This window comes from Carassius auratus, chromosome 35 (genome assembly GCF_003368295.1).
Source record: "Carassius auratus strain Wakin chromosome 35, ASM336829v1, whole genome shotgun sequence".
Taxonomy (NCBI): domain Eukaryota; kingdom Metazoa; phylum Chordata; class Actinopteri; order Cypriniformes; family Cyprinidae; genus Carassius; species Carassius auratus.
In genome coordinates, this window is record NC_039277.1 from 12,164,849 (window position 1) to 12,191,758 (window position 26,910).

The 26,910-nt window shown below is 39.0% G+C and overlaps 1 protein-coding gene across 11 annotated transcripts in view; it reads left to right on the forward strand.

Annotated features, from left to right (window-relative positions):
* The window catches only part of LOC113054428 (ryanodine receptor 1-like), a 50,131-nt gene that overhangs the window by 9,865 nt on the left and 13,356 nt on the right, over positions 1-26,910 (forward strand). For 4 of the 11 annotated variants that reach the window (XM_026219968.1, XM_026219969.1, XM_026219972.1 and 1 more), the window contains exons 17-81: positions 198-316; positions 404-537; positions 630-871; positions 946-1,138; positions 1,251-1,467; positions 1,548-1,652; positions 1,819-1,922; positions 1,999-2,082; positions 2,518-2,677; positions 2,946-3,093; positions 3,213-3,418; positions 4,074-4,248; positions 4,334-4,542; positions 4,850-5,208; positions 5,291-5,420; positions 5,539-5,699; positions 5,840-6,002; positions 6,362-6,448; positions 6,566-6,792; positions 6,942-7,386; positions 7,497-8,093; positions 8,175-8,375; positions 8,525-8,636; positions 8,842-8,982; positions 9,078-9,351; positions 9,441-9,555; positions 9,652-9,784; positions 9,972-10,066; positions 10,164-10,299; positions 10,641-10,827; positions 10,981-11,092; positions 11,177-11,297; positions 11,380-11,549; positions 11,742-11,962; positions 12,074-12,164; positions 12,253-12,393; positions 12,530-12,693; positions 12,814-12,892; positions 13,063-13,152; positions 13,403-13,543; positions 13,696-13,773; positions 13,868-13,943; positions 14,045-14,168; positions 14,252-14,367; positions 14,463-14,530; positions 14,632-14,753; positions 14,961-15,010; positions 15,521-15,581; positions 15,676-15,802; positions 15,895-16,006; positions 16,095-16,176; positions 16,268-16,398; positions 17,681-17,998; positions 18,086-18,326; positions 18,734-18,821; positions 18,989-19,081; positions 19,918-19,932; positions 22,726-22,896; positions 23,044-23,103; positions 23,186-23,320; positions 23,507-23,619; positions 23,753-23,849; positions 23,995-24,101; positions 25,629-25,680; positions 25,931-26,023. In XM_026219968.1, the coding sequence (XP_026075753.1) occupies positions 198-316; positions 404-537; positions 630-871; positions 946-1,138; positions 1,251-1,467; positions 1,548-1,652; positions 1,819-1,922; positions 1,999-2,082; positions 2,518-2,677; positions 2,946-3,093; positions 3,213-3,418; positions 4,074-4,248; positions 4,334-4,542; positions 4,850-5,208; positions 5,291-5,420; positions 5,539-5,699; positions 5,840-6,002; positions 6,362-6,448; positions 6,566-6,792; positions 6,942-7,386; positions 7,497-8,093; positions 8,175-8,375; positions 8,525-8,636; positions 8,842-8,982; positions 9,078-9,351; positions 9,441-9,555; positions 9,652-9,784; positions 9,972-10,066; positions 10,164-10,299; positions 10,641-10,827; positions 10,981-11,092; positions 11,177-11,297; positions 11,380-11,549; positions 11,742-11,962; positions 12,074-12,164; positions 12,253-12,393; positions 12,530-12,693; positions 12,814-12,892; positions 13,063-13,152; positions 13,403-13,543; positions 13,696-13,773; positions 13,868-13,943; positions 14,045-14,168; positions 14,252-14,367; positions 14,463-14,530; positions 14,632-14,753; positions 14,961-15,010; positions 15,521-15,581; positions 15,676-15,802; positions 15,895-16,006; positions 16,095-16,176; positions 16,268-16,398; positions 17,681-17,998; positions 18,086-18,326; positions 18,734-18,821; positions 18,989-19,081; positions 19,918-19,932; positions 22,726-22,896; positions 23,044-23,103; positions 23,186-23,320; positions 23,507-23,619; positions 23,753-23,849; positions 23,995-24,101; positions 25,629-25,680; positions 25,931-26,023 (9,719 nt within the window). The remainder of the gene's footprint in view (positions 1-197; positions 317-403; positions 538-629; positions 872-945; positions 1,139-1,250; positions 1,468-1,547; positions 1,653-1,818; positions 1,923-1,998; positions 2,083-2,517; positions 2,678-2,945; positions 3,094-3,212; positions 3,419-4,073; positions 4,249-4,333; positions 4,543-4,849; positions 5,209-5,290; positions 5,421-5,538; positions 5,700-5,839; positions 6,003-6,361; positions 6,449-6,565; positions 6,793-6,941; positions 7,387-7,496; positions 8,094-8,174; positions 8,376-8,524; positions 8,637-8,841; positions 8,983-9,077; positions 9,352-9,440; positions 9,556-9,651; positions 9,785-9,971; positions 10,067-10,163; positions 10,300-10,640; positions 10,828-10,980; positions 11,093-11,176; positions 11,298-11,379; positions 11,550-11,741; positions 11,963-12,073; positions 12,165-12,252; positions 12,394-12,529; positions 12,694-12,813; positions 12,893-13,062; positions 13,153-13,402; positions 13,544-13,695; positions 13,774-13,867; positions 13,944-14,044; positions 14,169-14,251; positions 14,368-14,462; positions 14,531-14,631; positions 14,754-14,960; positions 15,011-15,520; positions 15,582-15,675; positions 15,803-15,894; positions 16,007-16,094; positions 16,177-16,267; positions 16,399-17,680; positions 17,999-18,085; positions 18,327-18,733; positions 18,822-18,988; positions 19,082-19,917; positions 19,933-22,725; positions 22,897-23,043; positions 23,104-23,185; positions 23,321-23,506; positions 23,620-23,752; positions 23,850-23,994; positions 24,102-25,628; positions 25,681-25,930; positions 26,024-26,910) is intronic. The other 7 variants (XM_026219971.1, XM_026219975.1, XM_026219977.1 and 4 more) reach the window with 3 other exon arrangements.

Consider the following 26,910-nt stretch of genomic DNA (forward strand, 5'->3'; position numbering starts at 1 on the left):
CATCATTTATTTAAATCTCCAAACAGAGGCCTCTGAGATTAATTTGAATCTATATTATGGGATTATTTTAGGATTTTAGAAAGTTCATCAATATGAATTTGAAATAGAACACTTCTGTAGCATTATGAATGTATTAACTGTCACACTCGATCAATTATTTTTAACAATAATGTATTCTTTCATATTTTAACTGCCAGGTATTCTGGAGGTGCTGTATTGTATCCTTATTGAAAGCCCTGAGGTGCTTAACATCATCCAGGAAAACCACATCAAATCTATCATCGCGCTTTTGGACAAACATGGACGCAATCACAAGGTTGATATCGTTTTGTAATCCAGATTTTCTAGACTGCATCTTTTAATCGTATCTGACCACTTACTCTGTTGTGGCTTTTCTATGTAGGTTCTAGATGTCCTCTGCTCTTTATGTGTGTGCAACGGTGTTGCTGTCAGGTCCAATCAGAATCTGATCACTGAGAATCTGCTTCCAGGGCGTGATCTCCTCCTGCAGACCAACATCATCAACTATGTCACCAGGTCTGACTAAGTACAACCCAAATGATATATCATAAAAGAGATCTGTAGATTAGTTTGTTTGGCATCTGGAGCTAATGTTTGATGTTTTGCAGTATGAGACCCAACATTTTTCTGGGTACATGTGAAGGCTCTACACAATATAAGAAGTGGTACTACGAGTTAATGGTGGACCATGTGGAGCCATTCCTGACCGCTCAGGCATGTCACCTTCGAGTTGGCTGGGCTTTGACCGAGGGTTACAGCCCCTACCCCGGAGGAGGAGAGGGATGGGGAAGCAATGGAGTTGGAGATGATCTCTACTCGTACGGCTTTGATGGACTACATCTGTGGACAGGTCAGTATTACCTTCCTCCATCTGTTCCAGCACATATCCCACTGAGCTCATATATAACATTATGCTCTTCTCAGGTCGAGTACTTCGTCAGGTGTCCTCACCCAATCCACACATTCTTGCGGCTGGAGATGTGGTGAGCTGCTGTTTGGATCTGAGTGTCCCTAGCATCTCCTTCCGGATCAATGGACATCCCGTTCAAGGCATGTTCGAAAATTTCAACCTGGATGGTCTCTTTTTCCCTGCAGTCAGCTTCTCAGCTGGGATCAAGTAAGAGCAAAGCTTTTAATTTCAATGAAAGTTACTATTCCCTCCTGGAGCCAGATTGGACCTGACCTAAATAGGACAAATTTAAAATTGCGTTCCAATTTTTTGCCATTAGAGTTCGGTTTCTCCTTGGCGGGCGGCATGGAGACTTCAAATTCCTTCCTCCTCCTGGTTATGCCCCATGCTATGAGGCAGTTCTGCCTAAAGATAGACTGCGTATTGAGCCCATTAAAGAGTATAAGCATGACTTCGATGGGGTCCGGAACCTTTTGGGACCGACCCAGTCTCTTTCCCACACTGCCTTCACTCCCTGCCCAGTAGACACAGTGCAGGTGGGATTTCATAAAATGTAGTTATCTATTAATAAAGTGACTTCTGCTGTATTGATTTTGCTTCTACATTATTTCTGCAGATTGTGCTTCCTCCTCATCTAGAGCGGATTAGAGAGAAACTGGCTGAGAACAGCCATGAGCTGTGGGCCGTCACTCGAATTGAGCAGGGCTGGACCTATGGACTGGTCAGTCTATGAAAGAAAAAAATGAAAATACAATTCAACGATATAATGACTATTTCAAAATACTATGTGCACTATTAACATTTACTATATAAATAATATGACTTTTTGTTTATTTTTCTCTGTTTCGATTAATACTCAATACTGTCTGCTGGCACCAATTTTTCAGTTTCGTGATGACAACAAGAAGCTGCATCCTTGTCTAGTGGATTTCCAGAGCCTCCCGGAGCCTGAGAAGAACTACAACTTGGCAATGTCTGGAGAGACACTGAAGTGAGTGAAATACTGAGCTTCTGCATGTTTGTTTCTGTGTAGTTAATTAATCAATTTCTGTGTATTGTCTCAATAGGACTCTTCTGGCTTTAGGATGTCATGTAGGTATGGGTGATGAAAAAGCAGAGGAGAACTTAAAGAAGATCAAGCTTCCTAAAACGTCAGTATTAAAGAATATTCTGATAACCACTAATCACTTAAGACTAACAAAGTAATAAGTGAGTGTTAATTTCTTAAACCGTGTTTGTTTACACTACCATTCAAACTACTGCTTTTCTTTCGTTTCCACAAAAAACAGTACAGCTGTTTTAAACATCGACAAAAAGCTTTGCCATCACAGGAATTAATTATTACAATTTATTTAAATAAAGTTATATATTAACATTTTTATTTAAAATGTTAAATGTAAACATTTAAAATTGTATAAAATGTTATTGTTTATACTGTATTCATTTTTTTTTTTAAATCAGAGATACTTAATGACCTCAAACTTTAGTGTAACAGTAGTGTAAGTAATCAAATACATAATTCAGTGACAAAAACAAAAGCATAATAATGTTGTCTGAACATAAAATATTTTTTGCATGTTTCTTAGGTATATGCAATGTAATGGATACAAACCTGCTCCTCTGGACCTCAATCATGTGAAGCTGACACCGAATCAGAACACACTTGTGGAAAGGCTTGCTGAAAATGGACACAACGTTTGGGCTCGAGACCGTGTTCGTCAAGGTTGGACTTACAGCATTATCCAGGTAGGGCTGCACACTTTCTCCAGGAGCAACAAAATATAAACAAAAACAATAAATTAAAATAAAATAATTTAATTTAGATTTTTCTTATTTGTGTACCTGAGAACTCACATTCAACCATTTTCTCAAGTACTCTTTCCTAAAATCTTTTGAAAATATTAAGTAGTACAAAATGAAAAATAATAACTAGAAGATTCTATGAGATTAGCATTTTAATACCTGATCATTCTGTAGGCTTTGCTTCATTTGCTTCTGATTTTGCTTGTTTTAGGACATTGTGAACAAGCGCAACCCCCGTCTCGTGCCATACAATCTACTGGATGAAAAGACAAAAAAGACCAATCGCGACAGTGTATGTGCCGCTGTACGGACTCTGATTGGCTATGGCTACAATATTGAGCCACCTGACCAGGAGAGCAGTGAGTCCCATCTAATCACTCACTAAATTAGACTCGCCAAAGGGAACCTAAAGCCATACAATGTGTTTTGTATTTGTAAATATTTGACTCATCACAGCCTCTGTGACCGTTTATTCTAGGTGGACATGGGGCTGGCAGTGGTCGGAGTGATAAGATCCGTGTGTTCAGGGCAGAGAAATCTTATGCCGTAACCCAGGGGAAATGGTACTTTGAGTTTGAGGCGGTTACAGTGGGAGAGATGAGAGTTGGGTGGGCGAGACCAAGCGTCCATGCAGACAGAGAGCTGGGATCAGATGACCTGGCCTATGTCTTCAATGGGTTTAAGGTACTTCTTCAATTTCATTAGCGTTTTTAGAGGCTTCTTTGTTTTTAGAACCTCCTACAGTCATTCACTGCACCAGTAAGCTTACATTATGGTCTAAAGATATTAAAAAGAAGCTTGATTAGTATTAGTTTTGAATAGGATATCAACACCAAAGAAATGAAATGTAACTGTAATATTGTCTTTCACTATAAGGTCACTACAATTAGGGTCAGTCAGATTCTTTTTAAGCTTTTGAAAGGCTCTTACAGTCACAAGGCTATAATAACTGTCTTATATTTCGATGGATTTTAAGATGCAATTTATTCCTGTCATGACAAAGTTGAATTGTCAGCATCATTACTTCAGTCTTCAGTGTCATACGTTCCTTCAGAAATCATTCTAATATGCTAATTTGGTGCTCAAGAAACATTTCTTACTTTTATCAATGGTGAAAACCGTTGTGCGGTGTAATATTTTTTTTTTCAGGATCCTTCAATGAATAGAAAGTTTATTAAATGAATAACATTTATTTGAAATAGAAATATTTTGTAACATTACAATGTGTTTACTGTCACTTTTGATAAATTGGATGCAGAGTGAAATATAAATATATTTTACAAAAGAAACTGAATAGTGCTGTATAATATAATATAATATAACTGATTTTTAACCATAGGCTCAGCGTTGGCACATTGGAAATGAGCCGTTTGGCCGACAGTGGCAGTCTGGTGATGTCGTGGGCTGCATGATCGACCTGATGGAGCAGAACATCATGTTTACTCTAAATGGAGAAATGCTGATCAGCGACTCTGGATCTGACATGGCCTTCAAAGACATTGAGATTGGAGAAGGTGAGAGTCACAAAGGAAAATAAGAGTCACAAAATAAGAGACATTAATTTAGGTTACATTTAATAATGTCTGTTCTTCTGACCAGGCTTCATCCCTGTATGCAGTCTGGGGCTGTCCCAGGTGGGTCGTATCAACCTTGGGCAGAATGTGAGCAGCCTGCGTTACTTTACAATCTGTGGCCTACAGGAAGGTTTTGAGCCCTTCGCCATCAACATGAAGAGAGATATTACCATGTGGTTCAGCAAGAGCTTGCCCCAGTTTGTGCCTGTGCCAACAGACCACCCTCACATTGAGGTAAAAACACTTTTAGTTCAAGTGAATCTGCACAGCTCAGCTACAGGTCTTTCTTCATTTTCTCAATCCAGTGAAATGATTAAAAATAATTTTCATTCATTAAAACAAAGCTGAAATAAAGTAAAATAGAAAAATATACATTTTAGATGAAAAAAAAACAAATTTTAATTGCATTGAGTAAAAACATAATTTCTTAATTTCAGGCTGTGTAGCAATAAAATGCCATTATTTTAAAGGGGGGTGATTATTTTCTATACCCACTGTATATACTATAATAGACTCTTTTCTCCTTTATTTGTTTCAATAGGTGTCCCTTGTGGATGGTACGGTGGATAGCGCCCCCTGTCTGAAGCTAACCCATAGGACGTTTGGGTCTCAGAATGCCAACACGGACCTTTTGTTCTTTAGACTCAGCATGCCGATAGAATTCCATGAAACTTTCAAGGTGCCAGTGGGAGCTTCTCCCCTCACCCGATCCCTCACTATCCCTGAAGATGAGGCTCTTGAGGTGGACCCCGAATCTGAATTTGAGCTCCTTAAGAAGTCAGCCACTCGCAAGGAGCAAGATGAGAAAGAAAAAGAGCCATCTGTCCCGAAAGAGCTTCCTGGCAACCGAGAGGGCGAGAATGAGAAGGACATCACCACAGAGAAGAGCAAAAAGAAAGGGTGCGAAAAGATACAGCAGAGATCTGTAGTTCTCTCGTTTCTAAAATGACAAAATATCAGTGTTTTTTTTTTTTTTTTTTAGCTTTTTTTCTAAGGCCAAGAAAGCAGCTTTTATAGCCCCACCACCGGTGGTTCCAACAGTGCCTCGTCTGATGGAGGACGTAGTCCCAGATGATCGTGATGATGCTGATATTATCTCAAACACAACGACTGTATGGATTCAATTTTACTAAATATCTTTGTATCATTTGCATAATTTAATCTAAATAATACTTTGATCCATCACAATGTTGTCATGTGTAACAAAAGCCCTTCTTTTCATTCCACCAGTATTATTATTCAGTTCGGGTGTTTGCTGGACAGGAGCCCAGTGGAGTATGGGTAGGGTGGGTCACTCCTGACTACCACCAGTATGACCCACACTTTGATCTTGGTAAAGTCAGAAATGTAACCGTTACAGTTGGGGACGATAAAGGCAACATTCATGACAGGTAAGCCCATTCATGCTGCTACATACTTCAGTATCTTTTCACCAGAACAGGCATACATGACTAAGGACCCAGGCTTAACTTTAATCATTTCATGTCACTTTTCTCAGAACATCTCCGTGTCTTTTCTCTGCTTTCCTCAGTGTAAAACGCAGCAACTGCTACATGGTGTGGGGAGGAGAGTTTAGCAGCTCACAGCAAACACGCATCAGCCAGGAGGACTTTGTGATTGGCTGCTTGGTGGACCTGGACACAGGACTAATGACCTTTACAGCCAACGGGAAAGAGATCAATGCCTTTTACCAGGTGAGATAAAGTGCTCAAAGTAAATTAGCTTTCCCTTGTTTCCTGTAACTGACAACTACATAAGGAACTACTGTAGGTACATTTGCAGGCTAAGATGTAGAAATAACTAGATTAACACATGTATCAAAAGTACATAAACTTTAAATAACATAATGATCAAAATTTTAATTTTGTGTATTTTTTATTATTGTATATTATATATTAGTTTATGTAGAAAACTCATTGATGCCAATATTGACATTGTGTGAAAAGGGACAACATTTTGACATGTTAAATATTCTGAAAGAAATGTAAAATACTTAATTTATATAATTTTGTTTCAATATAATGTGACATTAAGCTGTTTCTCTATGTTTCAGGTGGAACCCAGTACTAAGCTCTTCCCTGCTGTCTTTTGTTTGCCGTCAAGCCAGAACATGTTACAAGTGGAACTCGGCAAACTAAAGGTCACTATCTCGTACTAAAGATGTCATTTTGATTGTACAAGCATTCTAAAGCAATTTCTGTTACTTAAATTTAAATTGCTCTTTATTTTTATTACACTTTTTCTTCTCTATATTCAGAACATCATGCCCATCTCCGCGGCCATGTTCCGTAGCGACCACAAGAACCCAGTACCTCAGTGTCCTCCCAGGTTGGATGTCCAGATGTTGACACCTGTCATCTGGAGCCGGATGCCTAATCACTTTTTGATCCCTGAAACTGGCCGTGTGAGTGAGAGACAGGGCTGGAAGGTGCATTGTATGGAACCTCTTTTTATGATGGCGTTGCACATTCCAGAAGAAAACAGGTATTTCGTTAAGATGAAAATATAACCTGGTTATTTCATTAGAAAATAGAAAAGAAAATCCTTAGTATTTGAAATAAAATAATTAAGGGTTATGAAAAATGTCACTTTCAAAACTGATAACTTGAATGATCTTTTCCCCTCTTCTCTAGGTGCATTGACATCCTGGAACTGTCAGAGCGCACCGACCTAATGACGTTCCATTACCACACACTGAAATTGTACGGCTCTGTGTGTGCTCTGGGAAACAACCGTGTTGCACATGCCCTCTGCAGCCACGTTGATGAATCGCAGCTCTTTTATGCCATTGAAAACACCTACCTTCCCGGCCCCATCCGCAGTGGCTACTACGACTTGCTCATCTCCATGCACCTCGAATCTGCCAAGCGCAACCGTCTCATGACTAATAAGGAGTTCATTGTGCCCATGACGGATGACACGCGTAGCATCACCCTCTATTCAGATGCTGAGAAGGCCCATGCGCTTCCTGGGGTCGGCCTCACCACCTGTCTACGCCCCAAACTACACTTCGCCCCAACTGGGTTTGTGGGCACTAATGCAGACCTCTACACCCTCAGCCCCATCATACCCCTGCAGGTAGGTGGAGGAAATTAGATTGGTGTCTTGTTGTGAAGACTTCCATAAAATTGGCTTCTTTAGTTTTTTAGTTTTCTTTTGCTGACTCTTTTTGTCTTTCTGTACTGTAGATGCTTAAAGACCATGCTCTCAGCATGCTTACAGAAGCTGTGCAGGACGGTGGCCAGGCCATGCGGGATCCCGTTGGAGGCAGCGTCGAGTTTCACTTTGTGCCCATTCTGAAGCTCATCAGCACTCTTCTAATAATGGGCGTGTTTGATGACAATGACGTCAAACACATCCTGAAGCTGATCGAACCATCCGTCTTCACTGATGGTGAGAACCTGGCTGAAGAACTGGAGGCCACCAAAATTGGAGATGCCGAGCAGCAGCTGGTCTGCAAAGAGGAAGGAATGGAGGTGAAAGAGGAAGAGGAGCAAGTAGAGGGTGAAAATGAGGGAGAGCTGCTGGATGAAGGAATGGGAGAGGAAGAGGAAGAAGAGCTTGAGGAAGAAGATGATCTCGAACCTGAGGAGGAGGAAGACGAAGGGCAGGTGGGAATGGAAGGGAAAGAGATTGAACATGCTGTGGAAAAAACGGATAGAGAGAAAACAACAGATAGAGAAGATGAGAAAGACACTGGTGCAGCAGAGGCAGAAGTGAAGGAAGAGGAGGATGTGGGAGAGGGACTGCTGCACATGAAGCTTCCTGAGTCTGTTAAACTTCAGGTGAAGTACTACTGATTGAAGACTTTCATGCGTCTTAGTATATCTCTGACTTTTAGATTTTTCTGTCTTTCTCATCCTTAGATGTGTACCCTCCTGCAATATTTTTGTGACTGTGAGCTGCGTCACAGAGTTGAAGCCATTATTGCTTTCTCGGACAGGTTTGTCAACCTGGTGCAGACCAATCAGAGACACCGATATAATGAGCTCATGCAGGCCTTTACGATGAGTGCAGCAGAAACAGCCCGCAAGACCCGGGAATTCCGCTCCCCTCCACAGGAACAGGTAATGTTCAGCCGCCCTGGAGAGAGCGGCCTAGCTTTTTTATATATATATATATATATATATATATATATATATATATTTATACCAAGTCTGCATTTTCTGTCCAGAGAAAAAAAGAGCTAACATTTACACTTACACTTTTTATTCAGGTGTACATGTTGATGAGTTTTAAGAACAGTCCAGAGGAGGAAGACTGCCCTGTTCCTGAGGAAGTCCGGAATGGCCTGCTGACCTTTCACCATGACCTTTTGGCTCACTGTGGTCAGTTTAACCATACAGAATAATCCCTTTTCAGAGAACATATACTGACGCTGTTTCATATGAAGAACAATATAATTAGACCTCGTTTGTTGCTACTAACGTATCATTCCTGTTTCCACATCATTCCTGTTTCCAAACACTCTAAGGCGTCACTATTGTCAAACGTAATGTAGGGAGTCACATGTATTATCCTTCTCTGTTATAGGGGTTCATATTGAAGAGGAGGAGCAGGAAGAGGAGGTAGACACCTCTCTCCATGGGCGCCTTCTGAGACTAGTGGAGAAAGTTAAGAGCTTGAGAAAGAAGCCGGAGGCTGAGCCTGAACCTGAAGAAGATAAAAAGCCCAGTAAATTATTTTTACTTCATATTAGACTTCAGCGATTCACATTAGATTTTTTTTTCCGTAGCATAATTACACAAACTTTTGATCTTGTGTCACAGACACTCTTCAGGAGCTGATCTCCCACACTATGATCCACTGGGCTCAGGAGTCTTTCATTCAGAACCCTGAGCTGGTGCGGCTCATGTTCAGTCTGCTACACCGGCAGTACGACGCCCTGGGTGAGCTGATCCGAGCATTGCCCAAAGCCTACATTATCAATGCAGTATCTGTGCAAGACACAATGGAGCTACTGGAGTGTCTGGGACAGATCCGCTCCCTGCTCATCGTACAGATGGGGCCTGAAGAGGAAAGGCTGATGATCCAAAGTATTGGGTGAGTGCATGATTGCATCCTAAAAAAGTCATTCAACTTCAGCAAGTAACAAAATTAACTGATAGACACCGTCCGTCTTTCTTTTTCAGAAATATTATGAGCAACAGGGTATTCTACCAGCACCCCAACCTGATGAGAGCTCTGGGGATGCACGAGACGGTCATGGAGGTTATGGTGAACGTACTCGGAGGTGGAGATTCCAAGGCATGCCATTTTTAAAAGTCTAATTTTTACGTGAAATTAAAACATTTGATTGGTTTGAAAGATTTAAAAAATTTAATTTGCATTTGCTCTGAGCAGGAGATCAGATTTCCGCGAATGGTGACCAACTGCTGCCGTTTCCTGTGTTATTTCTGCCGTATCAGCAGACAGAATCAGCGCTCAATGTTCGATCACCTGGGCTACCTCCTGCAGAACAGTGGGATTGGGCTGGGTAAAGCCTGATTCTGAAAGAAACTCACCTTTTTAAGCTTTCGTTTTTAATAACTTTTAATCTGCAGTATGTGCTTTTATGTTCAGCCTAGTTATAACTGGAGTAAATCTAATTTAATTTTATTATATTCACCTATAAATGTGAACTATTTAGGGTCGCATCAATAAACCAGTAAACAATTTTTCAGGAATGCGTGGCTCCACTCCTCTTGATGTTGCTGCTGCATCCTGTATTGATAACAATGAACTTGCCCTGGCTCTCCAAGAGCAAGACTTGGAGATGGTGTGTCAACCTAAAGTACAAATAGATATTTTTTTTTCAGTTTTTTTTGTGGCCTGCAGAAAACTCCTTTTTTTTCTCTCTCTCTCTGTATATCCAGGTGGTGAAGTACTTGGCAGGTTGTGGCTTGCAAAGCTGCCCTATGCTCTTATCAAAAGGTTACCCAGATATTGGGTGGAATCCATGCGGAGGCGAGAAGTATCTGGATTTCCTGCGGTTCGCTGTATTTGTTAATGGTTTGTATTTATGATGTGATGATGGTTGTAACTGAACAAAGAAGAGACGTGTAGTTTGCATACATTAGATACTGTATACTCTGGTTTGCTTGTTAATGTGAGAGTCTTAATATGATGACATTTACATTTATGCATTTGGCAGACGCTTTTATCCAAAGTGACTTACAGTGCATTCAGGCTATACATATTTTACCTAACATGTGTTCCCTGGGAATCGAACCTACAACCTTTTGCGCTGCTAACACAATGCTCTACCACTGAGCCACAGGAACACCATAAAAAAATTATAATAGAAATTTATGGTATAGCTATATACGTTTTGTATAATATTTTCATTTCAGGAGAGAGTGTGGAGGAGAATGCTAATGTGGTGGTCCGACTGCTGATCAGGAGGCCTGAGTGTTTTGGTCCCGCATTGAGAGGAGAAGGGGGCAACGGTCTGCTTGCTGCCATTGAAGAAGCTATTAAGATCTCCGAGGATCCTGCAAGAGATGGACCCACTGTTAAAAAAGACAGACGCTTCCCCATGTGAGTGCAAAGCATCTCTGTACTACATTACTGTGTTCTATTATTAATCCATTTTATCCTGATAAAGTCACCCTGTGTGATGCTTTGTTACTGTTAGATTTCCCAGTGGTATGTAGAAAGGTTTCGCAGTGTTTCTTGTTTATGTTGTGTCAGGTTTGGAGGTGAGGAACAGCATGAGGAGAACAGAGTGCACCTGGGAAATGCCATCATGTCCTTTTACTCAGCTCTAATTGATTTGCTGGGTCGCTGTGCACCTGAGATGCATGTAAGTGCATTTGTATGCCAAAGATTGAGTGATACTAAATGAAATCTGCTTAATTAAATGTCTCATGCTTCCTTTCTTGTATAGTTGATCCAAGCTGGAAAAGGTGAGGCTTTGAGAATCAGAGCCATTCTTAGGTCTCTGGTGCCTATTGAGGATCTGGTTGGTGTGATCAGCTTGTCATTCCAGATACCTGCTTTTGGGAAAGGTAATGATCAGTTTAAAGCTTGTAGTTCGATTCATGTATTCTTACCATTCTCACACTTTCTGTTTTACTCATTATATTTCAGATAACAGCATCATTGAGCCAAAGATGTCTGCCAGTTTTGTGCCTGATCATAAAGCACCAATGGTCCTGTTCCTGGACAGAGTTTATGGCATCGACAACCAGGACTTTCTGTTGCATGTACTGGAAGTGGGCTTTCTGCCTGACATGAGAGCTGCAGCTTCCTTAGACACAGTAAGATATCTGTATCTTATCTGTATCTTTCTTCACTAAGAAAACGCTGCCTGTAATTGCATTCAAATTATATGAGATATGTTGAGCTGTGGTGTTCACATGAGAAATGTGGGTTCAAGTTTAGCTTGCAACATTCTACGTACATAACTGTCTGAAGTACTCTCCCAATTACTATCCTGTTCTTTCTTTAAGGCTGCGTTCAGCACTACAGAAATGGCCCTGGCTCTGAACCGTTACCTGTGCTCCGCAGTGCTTCCTCTCATCACTAAATGTGCTCCTTTATTTGCCGGCACGGACCACCGTGCCATCATGATCGACTCCATGCTCCACACCATCTACAGGCTGTCCCGAGGACGCTCTCTTACCAAAGCTCAGAGAGATGTAATTGAGGAATGCCTCATGTCTTTGTGCAGGTCAGTGTTATTCACTGCAGCAAACAGCAACAAAACAACAAGTGTGCACGTTTCCTAATTTTACTGGTGACTCAACATAATTTTGTTTATTGTGTAATGTTTGCTGTACAGGTACCTGCGTCCCTCCATGCTCCAGCACCTCCTCAGGCGGCTGGTATTTGACGTGCCGATTCTGAACGAGTATGCTAAAATGCCCCTTAAGGTATGGCATCATATTATCATACATCTGTACTTTTCATTTAAAAAACTGGTTTCTACAGTTATCTCATCTGTGTGTGATTATTTTGCAGCTGCTTACTAATCATTATGAGCGCTGTTGGAAGTACTATTGTTTGCCCAATGGCTGGGCTAACTTTGGCGTATCATCAGAGGAAGAGCTTCATCTGACCCGTAAACTCTTTTGGGGAATTTTTGAATCTCTGGCCCACAAGGTGGGAATACAGCCTCTTTTGTGTAATAGATAAAGAAGATGCTGTTACTGAGCTGTTTGAGAGAGTTAATATGTCCCAAAGTAGAGTGAACAGACGTAGTAACATTGTAGCTTTTCTAATTTGTGTCTACCAACAGAAATTTGATGCAGAGCTATTCAAAATTGCCATGCCTTGTATATGTGCGATTGCTGGTGCGATTCCTCCTGATTATGTGGATGCCAGTTACTCCTCCAAAACAGAGAAAAAGGCCTCTGTCGATGCTGAGGGCAACTTTGACCCCAAACCTGTGGATACAACCAAGTACATTTCATTATTATATATATATATATATTTTTTTTTTTTGTGAGAGAGAATATTCTAGAAAGATAGAAAATTCAAATATTTGATTTCTTATGCTGTTTTAATGTTCTCTTTTTATAGCACTATCATTCCTGAGAAGCTGGACGGTTTCATCAACAGATATGCAGAATACACACATGACAGATGGGCTTTTGAAAAGGTAGTATTTTATTATTTGTTCACTTATTTATTTATTTATTTATAACAAAATGCTATGGGGTTCTGTGTGGTATGTTATGATGTAGGTGGTTCCTAGATGGTTACTGTCTGATTTATGTATTTATTTATTTATTTGTGTGAGAGTCTTACCAGTGCCTTATAATCCATCAGATTCAAAACAACTGGACTTTTGGTGAGGTGCTGGACGAAAATGCCAAGACTCATCCCATGCTCAGGCCTTACAAAACCTTCTCTGAAAAGGTAACAAGACATCATATAATATTAGATTTTCAGCCTCACTGTAACTATGGTGAAACCCGGAAAAACAAGGGAGGACTCAATACAAGTGCAGAATCAACAAATTTAACAAAGATAAACCAAAAACATATATTAGGAACCACAATTTCAACATAAAAGTAAAAAAAAAAGACAAAAGATGGGATATCTGACTCACTCTCAGACCTTTTTGTTTATTATTTCATATGTTTGAATTCTATAATATTTGCATTAGGATAAAGAAATCTATCGCTGGCCCATTAAAGAGTCCATCAAGGCCATGATTGCGTGGGAGTGGACCTTGGACAAAGCCAGAGATGGAGATGATGAGAAAATGGAGAAGAAGACCTCTCGCAAGATCTCACAGACTGCACAGGTAAGGACAAAGTTGGAAAATATCTTGAGATACTAATCAAATACTATCTGCATTACTGCTGTATCTAAGTTTCTCATATTACATGACAAATAACATATAGTAATTGATACTCTTAATGTGAGTGTAATATCATAATTAATTTCTTTTCATAGGCGACCTATGACCCCAGTCATGGCTACAGCCCTCAGCCCATTGATATCTCAGGCATGACACTATCCAGAGAGCTACAGGTACACAGTGCTAATAAACATTCCCATTTAGTTCAATATCACCATTTCAATACAATAGAGAGCATCGTGGCTGACTGCACACTATGTGATCTAGTCCATGGCAGAGCAGCTTGCAGAAAATTATCACAACACCTGGGGGCGCAAAAAGAAAATGGAGTTACAAACAAAAGGTTTGCATTTCTCCAATGCCTCATCAGTAAACGACTTTTTAAAATTGTTTAGCTGTGTTCTTATAGTTCTTTAACATCTCTCTTAATGTATTTTGAATTAGGGGGCGGGACACACCCTTTACTTGTGCCTTATGACACACTGACGGCTAAAGAAAAGGCTCGAGATAGGGAGAAGGCATATGAGCTGCTTAAATTTCTGCAGCTTAACGGATATGCTGTGACAAGGTACAGGAGCAACTAAAAAATCATATATACTCCAGAATAATGTAATTGCTGTAATTCTTACGGACTAAAATATGTCTGTCCAGAGGCCTCAAGGATATGGAAAGTGACATTTCATCTATTGAGAAGCGCTTTGCGTATGGCTTCCTACAGAAGCTGCTGAAGTGGATGGATATTGCCCAGGAATTCATAGCACATCTTGGTAAAACTTTTTATCCTTTAACCTTGTCCTTTATCCTTATTGCAAGAATTTGTGTATGAACTGAGATTAGTTTCCTGTGACGTTTGTGTTTACAGAGGCCGTTGTGAGCAGCGGCCGTGTGGAAAAGTCGCCGCACGAACAAGAGATCAAGTTCTTTGCCAAGGTCGGTCTCTAGTGGTCTATACGCCCTAGAAATCTTTCAGCATTTGAGTATTAGCACATGACTGTTTATATTGTTTGTGTGTTTTTTTCTGTCATCCTCAGATTCTTTTGCCTTTGATAAATCAATATTTTAAAAACCACTGCCTCTACTTCCTTTCCACGCCGGCCAAAATCCTGGGCAGTGGCGGACATGCCTCAAACAAGGAAAAAGAGATGATTGCAAGGTAACAACACACCAGTCCAAAATGATGTGTATGTCAAATACAAGACCAAATCTTATTACGTCATGTGTTTTGTTACTTTTAATTATATTTCATATTAGTTTATTTTAAACCTTTTATTTCACCATGTTCTTCTGGCTGCTATCATTTTTTCTACTTCTCTCATATTCATTCTTTATGTTCCCTTGGTTTCCTTTAATTCGGTATCAGCATCTTCTGTAAGATGTCTGCCCTGGTGCGACACAGAGTGTTTCTCTTTGGTAAGATATCTACTCTGCTGTCCTCCATAACTTTTCCATTCTGTTTTCTTACTGCTTAATGTTTTTCCTTTCATTTTGTGTGTTGATTTCCATCAAGCATCAAGTAGAGCATCTAATTTGGTAATCTAATCTAAAGTAGTGGTTTTCAAACTTTTTTAAAGAGAGAGACGATTTTTTTAAATAATATTTTGTTTTATTTTTATACAATCTTTCCAAATATTATTAAAATATTTTCATATTTAATAATAAAACATTTTTATTTGACAATAAATTAGTTATTAAAGGTAATTTTGATAGTTCCCGTTTCCTTCTTCCATGAGTCTTGAACTTTGTTAAATCCATATATAATCCATTTTCCTTAAATAATCCTGGCGACCCATTTTTTCAAGTCTTGCGACCCAGGGTTTGAAAACCACTGATCTAAACAGTGTTTATGGGTAAAAAAAAAAAATAATAATAATAATAATAATTTCTGTCCTTGATGTAATACCATCTATTTGTGATTCACAGGTACGGATGCACCTGCTATTGTCAACTGCCTTCATATCCTTGCACGGTCACTTGATGCCAGGTACTGAAAGTCGCCGAAATGAATTTCCAGTCAAAGTGGAGAAAGGTTGCACAGCAGTTAAATGTCTTTTTTTTCATTTCTCTGATGTTAACAGAACAGTGATGAAATCCGGACCTGAGATCGTAAAAGCAGGGCTGCGTTTGTTCTTTGAGAGTGCAGCTGACGACATTGAAAAGATGGTGGAGAACCTCAAACTTGGCAAACTTTCCAAAGGCAATCAGGTACAGCTTGAGGAATACTTACTGTATAAGACAAGGTTCATTTGCTGCATTGTTTTTGCATGGCACGAGTCCGTTTGCTTTTTGTCTCTCAGCCGGTGAAAGGAGTGTCCCAGAATATTAACTACACCACAACAGCTCTGCTCCCTGTCCTTACTTCACTGTTTGACCACATCGCTCAACACCAATTTGGAGATGATGTTATCCGTAAGGACTTTTTTGGAAACTAAATGCGCCATTATTTGATTATTAAATAATGTAGTAAAATTAACGTGTCTCCTCTTGCTTCTATTAGTGGACGATTTGCAGATGTCCTGCTACCGAATCATGTGTAGTATCTACTCTTCTGGAACTGTAAAAACACCTCATGCAGAAAGGTCTGTTTGAGTCTAATGTGTGTGAGTATAAGTCTGTTTTTGATGGGACTATGGTTGAGGTTTCTATAGCTTTCCTCTATATTTACTTCAGGCATAGACCAGCACTTGGAGAATGTCTTGCTCATCTCGCTGCAGCCATGCCTGTGGCCTACCTTGAGCCCCATCTTAATGAATACAATGCATTTTCAGTGTACACTACCAAGACACCCAGAGAAAGAGCTAGTAAGTCCTTTCTTTGCACCTACACAAACGTTTAAAAGATGATAAAATACATTTAGTATTAATGCTATTCTTTTCAACTCTATTTATCAAAGAATTCTGAAAAAAAAGTATTAGGCAGCACAACTGCTTTCAATATTGATAATAATAAGAAATATTTCTTGAGCACTAGATCAGCATATCAGATGGTATTTGGATTTCAGATAATTTCTGAAGGATTCTGTCTGAAACAAATACAGAAATAAACATGTATATTTATATATATTAGGGGTGGCACGATTCGCTAAAAAAACCCCGAACCGTTCATTTCACCACGCACTGAGACCGCGGTTCATCTTAAACTGACAAATCATCTGTAAATATGGTTTAGCACGTAAAACAAAGAGGGTTTGTCTAATCTATGTTTCTGTTGATGGATGCGCATTCTGGATTCCCAGACATTACAACAACAGCAATAAAAAAAAAAATCATAATAAAATAAAAAAAAACCTGGACAAATCATTCACTCTTGATCAATGTGAATGCCTTTTTCTGGAATATGAGCAGTCATTTATTCCGTCATCATCCGCGTGCTGATAGTGTGCGCTTGCGTGCACAGATGAAACCTGAACAGCACACATTAATATGTATTTAAACTAAAGTCATTTGAGCTTTGTCAATTTAAACCATAGACTGTATAATGTTTAAAATTTCAGAGCTAAAGGACATGAGCTTGCGCACGCAGTTAGAAGAATTGTGCATGTGCTCACCCATGCCTCAGAATGCGCCCAAATATTAAGCTCTCTCTGAATAATTGCTTAAATGGAAAATTCAGTCAAAAATTATGTCAAAATTCCCATCTTGGTCAGTATTCTACAGCAGACATAGCGGGCTGAAGGCAGGCCTTCCAGTCTTTATATTAAGCGAACAGCAATAACAAACAAATCACTCACTGCTCTTGATTAAAAAGCTTTTGCAACTCTAATAAAGAATACTCTTTAATTTATACAGTCCAATGTGCAATACTGTTTTACATTTGATTACTTTATTCAATTTCGGTACCTAAAAACTTATGCTAGACCTGCCAAAAAAAAGAAAACTGAAAATCACTGTTTATTGTTTGTATCTTTACTCTATTGTATTTATTTGTGCTGTTGCTTGAACTTGGATGGAATATTCTTCTTTTTTTTTTTTTTATTAGAAAGTATATAACGAACTGTACCGAAACCGTGATATATATACACACACACACACAGTGTTTATTTCTTTATTTGTTTCTGACTTTTATTCCTCCTTTTATCTACAGTCCTGGGCCTTCCGAACCATGTCCAGGAGCTGTGTGATATTCCTGAGCTAGACATATTGTTGAAAGAGATAGGGGACCTGGCTGAATCGGGGGCCCGCTACACTGAGATGCCGCATGTGATCGAGGTCACCCTGCCCATGCTGTGTAACTATCTGCCCCGCTGGTGGGAGAGAGGGGTGGAGAACTTTCCTGAATTGGAGGGTAAGTTGTGTACAGACGTCACCTCCGATCAACTCAACCAGCTCCTGGGAAGTATCATGAAAATTGTGATCAACAACTTGGGAATTGACGAAGCTTCCTGGATGAAGAGGCTTGCAGGTACGAGAAGTTGTCATTTTCAACTCTGTGCTTGTATTTTAGTTTCAGTGCCTGATCTTCAACGTAATTATCCTTGTCTCAATCCAGTGTTCTCCCAGCCCATTGTAAGCCGAGCCAAACCAGAGATGCTTAAATCCCATTTTATTCCCACCATGGAGAAGCTGAAGAAGCGTACGGCTAAAGTAGTGGCTGAGGAGGAGCACCTGCGCATGGAGGGGAAGTCTGAGGGGGACGAGGAGGAAGGAACTATAAGAGATGAATTTGCAGTTCTCTGTAGGGACCTGTATGCGCTTTACCCTCTTCTCATCCGCTATGTGGATAACAACAGGTATTTTGTGGTTCCTGTGTGGTTTTTTTCTTCAATGGATTCATTTTTAGGGGTGCTCCGATCACGATCGGCCGATCGTTATGCGCTTCTCGTCAGTAAAGCTGGTTTTCTAATCAGCGGTAAATTCCATCAGGTGCGTGATTTCACATAGAGCCACTGTTACTACACAGAGCCATTGTTAATAGAGAAGATGCACAAATAAACGCTGAAAATGAACGTGGATTTGTGCATCTTCTCAGTTAACAACGGCTCTGTGTAGTAACAGCTGCTCTATGTGAAATCATGCACCTGGAAATTAACGCTGATTGGAGAACCGGCTTTACTGAAGAGATGCGCATAACGATCGGCCAGAGCACCGCTGTTCATTTTTAACTGTCTTGACATTTTAACTGTCACATTGGTTTTAGAGCAAGATGGCTGACGTTCCGGGACCCAGATGCTGAGGAGCTGTTCCGCATGGTGGGAGAGGTCTTCATCTTCTGGTCCAAATCTCATGTAAGAGACAACTGTCTGACTATTTAAAAAAACAAAACAAAAAAAACAACAACTCATTGCATCTCACAGTATCAGCGTTCAAATTATTTGAAACCGCAACAAATGACATTCGAAAACAACAACCTACATTTCTGTGTACCTCACTGATCTTCTCATTCTCTGTGCAGAATTTCAAGCGAGAGGAGCAAAACTTTGTGGTGATGAACGAAATTAATAATATGTCCTTTCTCACTGCTGACAGCAAGAGCAAGATGAGCAAGGTGAGGCTATTGGAAATGTACAATCAATGGGACATAGACTTTCATATTTGATCAATGATTTACTTCAATATTTGATTATCATGTGATCAGAGTATTTTTTTGAGTAAATAACATATCTTTATATTAGTTTTAACTGTATATTGACAATTAAACATTAATTCATTCATACATTCCTTCATTTATTACATTTACATAATAGTTGTGTTGTATGTTACTCTGGAATTATTTATATACTGTTACAGTATTTATTAATATTTTGTAGTTTTTTTTCTAGATTTTGATTTCATTTTAATTTTAAGTTTGTCTTAGTAGTTCTTTTTTTGGGTTAATTTATTTATATATATATATATATATATATATATATATATATATATATATATATATATATATATATATATATATAATTTTTTTTATTTTTTTTTTTACTAAATTACTACTAGTTTAAGTTTAAACTTATTTCTGTTAGTTGCCAATGCAAAATTTCGAAAATGTATTTTTATAAAAATAATTGTAAAAAGAAATAAAAATAAAATAATAGTAAGCTTAAGTGTTTTTAAGTCAATTAAAAAAACAATTTCTAATCATTTTAGTTAACCAGTAACAACAATGATTGTAAATGTTGTGATCTTGTACAACTGTTTTACAACAAGCTCCACATCAAAGGTAAAGTATGCTGTGGTTTCATGCGTTTTCTGAAGACGTTGCGCTTATTCTTAGTCAAAAAGGCAAGTGCTTTTCGGATGCGTTTTACAGGATTTAGATGACAGTGTTAATATTGTTCTCTCTCTGACTGTGCCCTGCCCCTTTTTCTCATCTGGATGCTGGTGGGTTTCTAGACCGGGGACTCTGAGGTTAGCTTCTCTGTCTGCACGACTGCTGTGCTACCGCATGGCACCTCACATCTGGGGGGCATTTCATCAACCCCCCCCCAACACACTGGCACTTTACACACACACATCTGTGACTCCTCGACTGTTTGACAAGACTAGTGTCTAGAGAAATAGCACGCTCTTCATTTGTAGATAGCAGTTGATATGCTAGACAGCATAATGGTTGTTAATTTTTCCCCAAAATGTAATACTCTTAACGGATCAGATTTGTAATAGATACAGAATTTAAAATGTGAATTAAAGAGAATATAATACAAGAATTATGAGTAGGGTAACTGTCATGCAGAAGAAAAGATTAGCCTTCTCAGTCTCAAGAATCATTCCATCCCCATGGACACATGTGCCACAGGAAGCCCATTCGTCCAGCCAGTGTGTGAGGGGGGAGTCTGAATAGAGGCGTTTGATGAAAGATCTCTTTGTTGAGTCAGGCTCATGGCACTTGATTCCATGTCCGTCACACAGGGTCCGGGCCCCTGGAGGCCTGTGCCATCACCCTGTACAGCAGTTTGCATCTGTTGGACTGTAGTTCGGATGGGGATCTTCATACATCTCTTCTCTTCCTTTTTTTTTTTGTATAACGGCTGCAGGTTGGGGTCAATATTTAATCTGTTCAGGAAGTCAACTGAGACCAAGTTGCAGAAATGCACACATCAAACGATTCAAACAGTATTTCAGTTCATTTCCTAAACTGGATTCATGTGAAGGAATTTGACCTCAATTAATGTATATTTCGTCATACATCCTCCTTGACAAAGGGGGACATTTAGTGTCCATCCTCTAATGTTTGCCTATTTAATCCCACTTTAACTGGAATTGTTCCTGTACTGATATCCAATGTCTCACATCTCCATATTGTTCCATTTTTGTCTCCCCATCCACCCCTTTTAACCCATGACCCCAATGCAATCAAAAGCAAATGATTGAGGTGGGATTGTGGAAAAAAGGGATTACATTTACATATTGTAGAACTAATTAACCTATAAAACTTGACTTCAGTTGCATTAACACAGTGGTCTACAGCTGAAATGAATCCTGAGTTACCACCACAACAGAATAGATAGATTATTTTATTCAGACCAGGATTGAAGTTAATACAAGACTATCAAGACCCAAATCTAGACCAATACCAGAGCCCTTAAGATCCAGACAAGGACATGTCGATCCAAGCTCTGAGACCCACATAAAAGCCATGTTTAGTTAATTTTGAGTGATCTTTACTCTCAAGTCATCTGTATTATAATTGATACACAAATTTCTATGGCCTTTTTAACAGTGTCAATATTGAAAACCTTCATGTATACACTACTACATGCTTTTTGCTATGAAAACTTTACTGATTTTTATAAAGTAAACATAGGAATAACTTTGATTTTAGTAATATATTAAGATGGACTGCAGCAAATTATTCTTACTTGATTATCCATACATCATTTTTCTTTTCTATTCCTTTCTTCCTTTGAGCTTGTTGATCAAATATGATACTGAATAAAAACACGCAAACTTCCATACATTTTTTTTTCTATTTTTTAAAAAAAATTTATTTTCTAACTATTTCATATGTCAGACTTTAGAAGCTTACAGTTGATCACACACCGGACAAGAAGCACAGCATCGCATTGTGCCATGTCTTTAAGATTTGACCACATTATTTTCTATAGGTGTACACACATTGGCAGTGGCATTCGCCTGGCAGTGGCATTCGCCGTCTGTCCATGGCACCCAGCTAAATCGTGTTGTACTATTTTTACAAATTGTTCTAGACGCGGCGCAACTCTGTGCTTCTCGTCCAATGTGCGACCGCCTTAAGAGCTAGACCATAAGATCAGTACTCCAATTCAAATTTCAACAACTACAGTAATGGGTCTCATTAATGAAGCATAAGCAGAACAATTTTTGTCTAAAACCATTCTTACTTATTGCTTTCAAAACGGTTATATATAAAACTTGTTTTTCTCATGTTTCCTGAATGAGGCCCAGTGGGCAAAACTGGTGCAAACAGGACGTGTGTGATCCAGATTACTGAAATGATTTCCTTTGCCTCTTTCCTTGGTTTCTTTAAGGTTGGCAACCCAAAATGAGTCAAAAGAATCATTTCCCTTGGGTTTTATAATTAACTCCACTGAGTGAGTTTTGTGTGGGATTGCAGTTCCTCCTCCACCCATTGAGGCTGAGCATGTTATGACTGTGCATGTACTTGCAGACAATGCATGGAGTGTAATAAATGCTACTGACACGTTACAATACCGGTCTACCTGTAGTGCCTGCTGCTATTATTTATCTAAGCTCTTTTGATGCTGTCAACTCTCTGTTAAGTTAGTATTGAGATTTCAGCTTCAGACCTACTACAACTTGTCCTCCCCACTAAGCTTCACGGTTGTTGCCTATTATAAAAAGCAACCCTGAACATTTACCCTTCCTTCCCTCTTAATGACCCTATTAATCAGAATGACTCATTTCTAAGGACTGTTCTCTAAAGAAGTCCTAACTTTTTAAAATAAAATCTAATGACTGAAATAATGCCTTCGAGTAGGGATAGATTGGTCCACTTGGAGTTGTCTAGGTCCTGTTGAGGGAACAGGAAGCTTTGGTTTTTGCTCAGTAAAATGACAGTACAGTCTTGTGGTGGAAGTCCATTTTGTGGTCAACAGAATCTGTCGGCACATCATTCAATATGAAATCCTCTCACAAGAAGCCAAAAGTTTTTTCATGATGTCTATGTCAGTTGTCATGCTTTGAATGTTACTGTCATCTCAGGCTGGTGGCTCGAATGTGGAGCGTACCAAGAAAAAGAGACGAGGAGATCGATATTCTGTTCAAACATCCCTCATTGTGGCGGCCCTGAAGAAAATGCTTCCCATTGGACTTAACATGTGCTCTCCTGCAGACCAGGAGCTCATTAACCTGGCCAAGACACGCTACTCTTTGGTAGTGTAGTCACCCAATATCTGTCTGTCTCTCTATCTATCTTGCCTAACTTACAAGCCTAGATGTTGTATAAAGTTTCACTTAAAAACTTTAAGTTGGTCACTAAACAGGTAAATTGAGCATATCTGTTGTATTGTTGACCCATAGAAAGACACAAATGAGGAGGTCAGAGAGTTCTTGCAAAATAACCTGCACCTGCAGGGCAAGGTAAGTGTATGTCTGATGTTAAAGTGTTCTTTAAAAGTGTTTTTGCTGAAATCTGGATGCTATCTCCTCTCTCTCTCCTCAGGTTGACAACCCATCTATGCGCTGGCAGATGGCACTGTATAAGGAAATGGCAGGAAAGGCAGAAGATGCAGATGCCCCAGAGAAAGTTGTGAAACGGGTTCAAGAGGTCTCTGCAGTTCTCTACCACATTGAAGTGGTGAGTTTGAATTCCAAGGTTTAAAACCCCTAGTGCAACTCAAATAATGCACATTTTGGTGACCATTCTCCCACAGTTCCACTATACTTCAGTATCCAACTCAAATTGCTTCAGATGTTAACTTAAACTACCCAATATCCATTCCATATGTGGTTTAAAATCTGAAAAAGATCATTTTTTTTTCAGACTGAGCACCCTTTCAAGTCCAAAAAGATGGTTTGGCATAAACTGCTGTCAAAGCAACGACGTAGAGCGGTGGTAGCCTGTTTTAGGATGACTCCCCTTTACAACCTGCCCAGGTGAGATAAGACCGTTCACAATCATACAACACAAGTACATGTTTCTGCACTAGGTGGTCTGTTTCATAGAATTAATTAAAAAGAAAAGGATGGATTGGAAAAGATATATAAATGTATGTTGTCTCTCTTTCAGGCATAGAGCATGTAACATGTTCCTGGATGGATATAAGCGAAACTGGATCCAAACTGAAGGATATTCTTTTGAGGACAGAATGATTGATGACCTGTCTGTATGTGCTGCCACATTACCACAAATAACTGCTGCTCTTTAGCATGAAAGATACTGGGTGGAATGCATTTCCTGTTAGTTGGGGAGTTTTCTGTAGACAAATTTTAGTAACAGAGTTTTGTTTTTGTTTTTTCTTACTGATATAGAAAGCGATGGAGGAAGAAGAGGAGGAGGAAGAGGAAAAGGAGACGAAGCCTGACCCTCTTCATCAGCTCATTCTTCACTTTAGCCGCACAGCCCTCACAGAGAAGAGGTGTGAGATCCCCCCCCATCTCTGAATAGTCAGTGACACATTTGGCTTCCGGTGCCAAAAAAGATGATCACATGGCCATAACCAGTGACTATTATACAGTCAGCTCAAGCTATTCACGTTGTTCACATGGTCTTTTGATGATGTTATGTAATCATTTATTATAAAATAAAAACTATTCACAGATATAGAAAAGGGTATAGAAAAGATTCACCCCCACTTTAAAATAATAAATCAATTTTGTTGCTTTGCAGCCTGGAATGAAGATGGAGTTTCTGTTTTATCCAGCTGTATTTACTCAGAGCAACTTATAACATCCAAGTGAAAGATATAACATCAACATATCAGACAAAAACTAAAACTTAATCACAGAGTTTGAAAAAAAAAAGGATCACCCTCCGTTTTTTTCAGTGCCTAGTAGCACAGTGACGTCTATTATTAAGAAACTGAAGGTATTTGGTACAACACAGACCCTTTCTGGATCAAGACGTTGCTTCAAACTGGATGAAAGATCCAGGAGGAAATTGGTAAGAGAGGTGACCAAGAGGTCTACAGCAACTCTGAAGCAGTTGCAGAAATTTCTGACAAAGAGTGGTCATTGTGTGCATATGACAACAATATCACAAATTTGCCAAATATGTGGCTTGCTTGGGAATGCGATTGAGCTTTGCCAAAACTCACCTTGAAGATTCTGAGGCGGATGAGACTAAAATTAAATTATTTGGCCTCAACACCAAACGATATGTCTGGTGGAAATCCAATATAGCTCACCATCCAAATAACAGCATTCCTACAGTAAAGCATGGAGGTGCTTATATCCTGTTATGGGGGTGTTTCTCTGCAGCAGGGACTGATGCACTTGTCAGGATAGAAGGAACACTGGATGGGGCAAAATACTGTAAAATTCTTAAGGACAATCTGCCAGAAAGTTGTCAATCAGAAGAAGGCTTCCAACATGACAATGACCCAAAAGCACACAGAAAAACTGACCAAACAGTGGTTGAAGGAGAAAAAGGTGAAAAACCCTGCTAAGACTACAGTAGTTAGAGCCCAGACTTAAACCCCACTGAAAATCTGTGGATTGACTTGAAAACGAGTCCATTTTTCTGATATCTTTCGCTTTGATGTTTGCACTGAGTAAATACAGCTGGATTAAACAAAAACTGTGTGTACCTGTATGTCTTCATTTCAGGCTGCAAATGAACAAAATGTGATTATTTTAAAGGGGAGGGGGGGGGGGTTATTTTCTCTACACACTGAATGTAATGATTAGGTTTAGAAGTACTCTATAATGTACAGTGTTCATTAGTAATTTAAGTAACTGTCAGTTATATAGTTAGTCATTATACAAAGAAATCTGACCACATGATGTCTAAAAATATATCTCTAAATATGTATTTATGATCTAAAAATTATAAAATTTGTACAATCATAAAAAAAGAAAAAAAAATTGTGGGATCAATTAGGATTACAAAGTCTTTAATTCACTTTGACTGTATATTGACTTTTTTCCCCTCACTTCTGTCACAGTAAACTGGACATAGATTACTTATACATGGCATATGCTGATATCATGGCTAAGGTGAGACCTCTCTGTCTTATGGTTAACGATCATCAGCAGTTTAGTCATTATATTTGTGTAGATCCACAACACACACACACACACACACACACACACACACATATATATACATATATAATACTGCTACTTTACTGTAACTTTTCTCCATTTCAGTTAATTAAGCCATTTTCCATTAGGTTTTAGATTTGTCGAATTATTATTAAATCTCATGCTGTGTAATGTTCTTTGTGTCCATCTCTGGTGAAATTAGAGTTGTCACATCGGTGAAGAGGATGAGGGGGGAGAGGAGGAGGAAGAGGGGGGAGAGGAAGAGATGTCCTTTGAGGTGCGACAGACAGAGATGGTAGGGGGAGTCCGGGGACTGGGGACGGGGAAGACACAGAAGTGGTAGACCCGAGTGACATCCAAACCAACCACTGTATCATCCATCCATCCATCCATCCATCCATTCACTCACATCCCATTTTATGTCTCTTTGTCCAGGCTGTGCTCTCTGTCTCTCCATCTGACTCCATTTAATGTTTTATTACATCATAATTACTTCAGCATTTTTAACTTTTTTTGTGTGTGTTTAACATTTCACATGAAGCTTTGAGCCACCTACTAAACACAGATATTAATCGGTATAAAAAATTCTGAATACATTTGAAAAAAAAAAAATTTAATATGAATTAAATTGTCAAAAACAATAATTTGTTAAATAACAAAAGAGTAGCATTATTATATGTTTATATATTATTGTATGTGTTTAGTAGTTCAGGCTTAAGTAAATGTTTTTATGCTTTTTGTTGTACCCTTGAATATTTGGATAACCTAAAACTGCAGCATGTGGTATTTTACTTATGAGCTGGAAAATTATTTAGCAAATTGCATTGATTAGCCATTAAGCTTTTAAGTCATATAACGACACTTTAAAGTGAACAGATATGAACCTATAAGGTTAAATTTTACAAAGAAAAAAAAATAGAAATTTTAAAGTATACATTTATTATTGCATTATGAAAATACAGGTCATTTTGGGAACTTTCATTGAGTGAAATTTCACCTGTTGCAGTTTTTAAGTCCAAAAGAAACGCCATCCTCATTGTTGCTTTTCAGTCATTTGTTGAATGATACATTGTTGTTGTTTTTTTTATTGTTTTTTTGCTGTGATCTTTATGATTGAGGTGGCATGTGAACATGCATTTTACTTACAAATGCTGTTTAAGAAATCACTAATGATAGCGTATT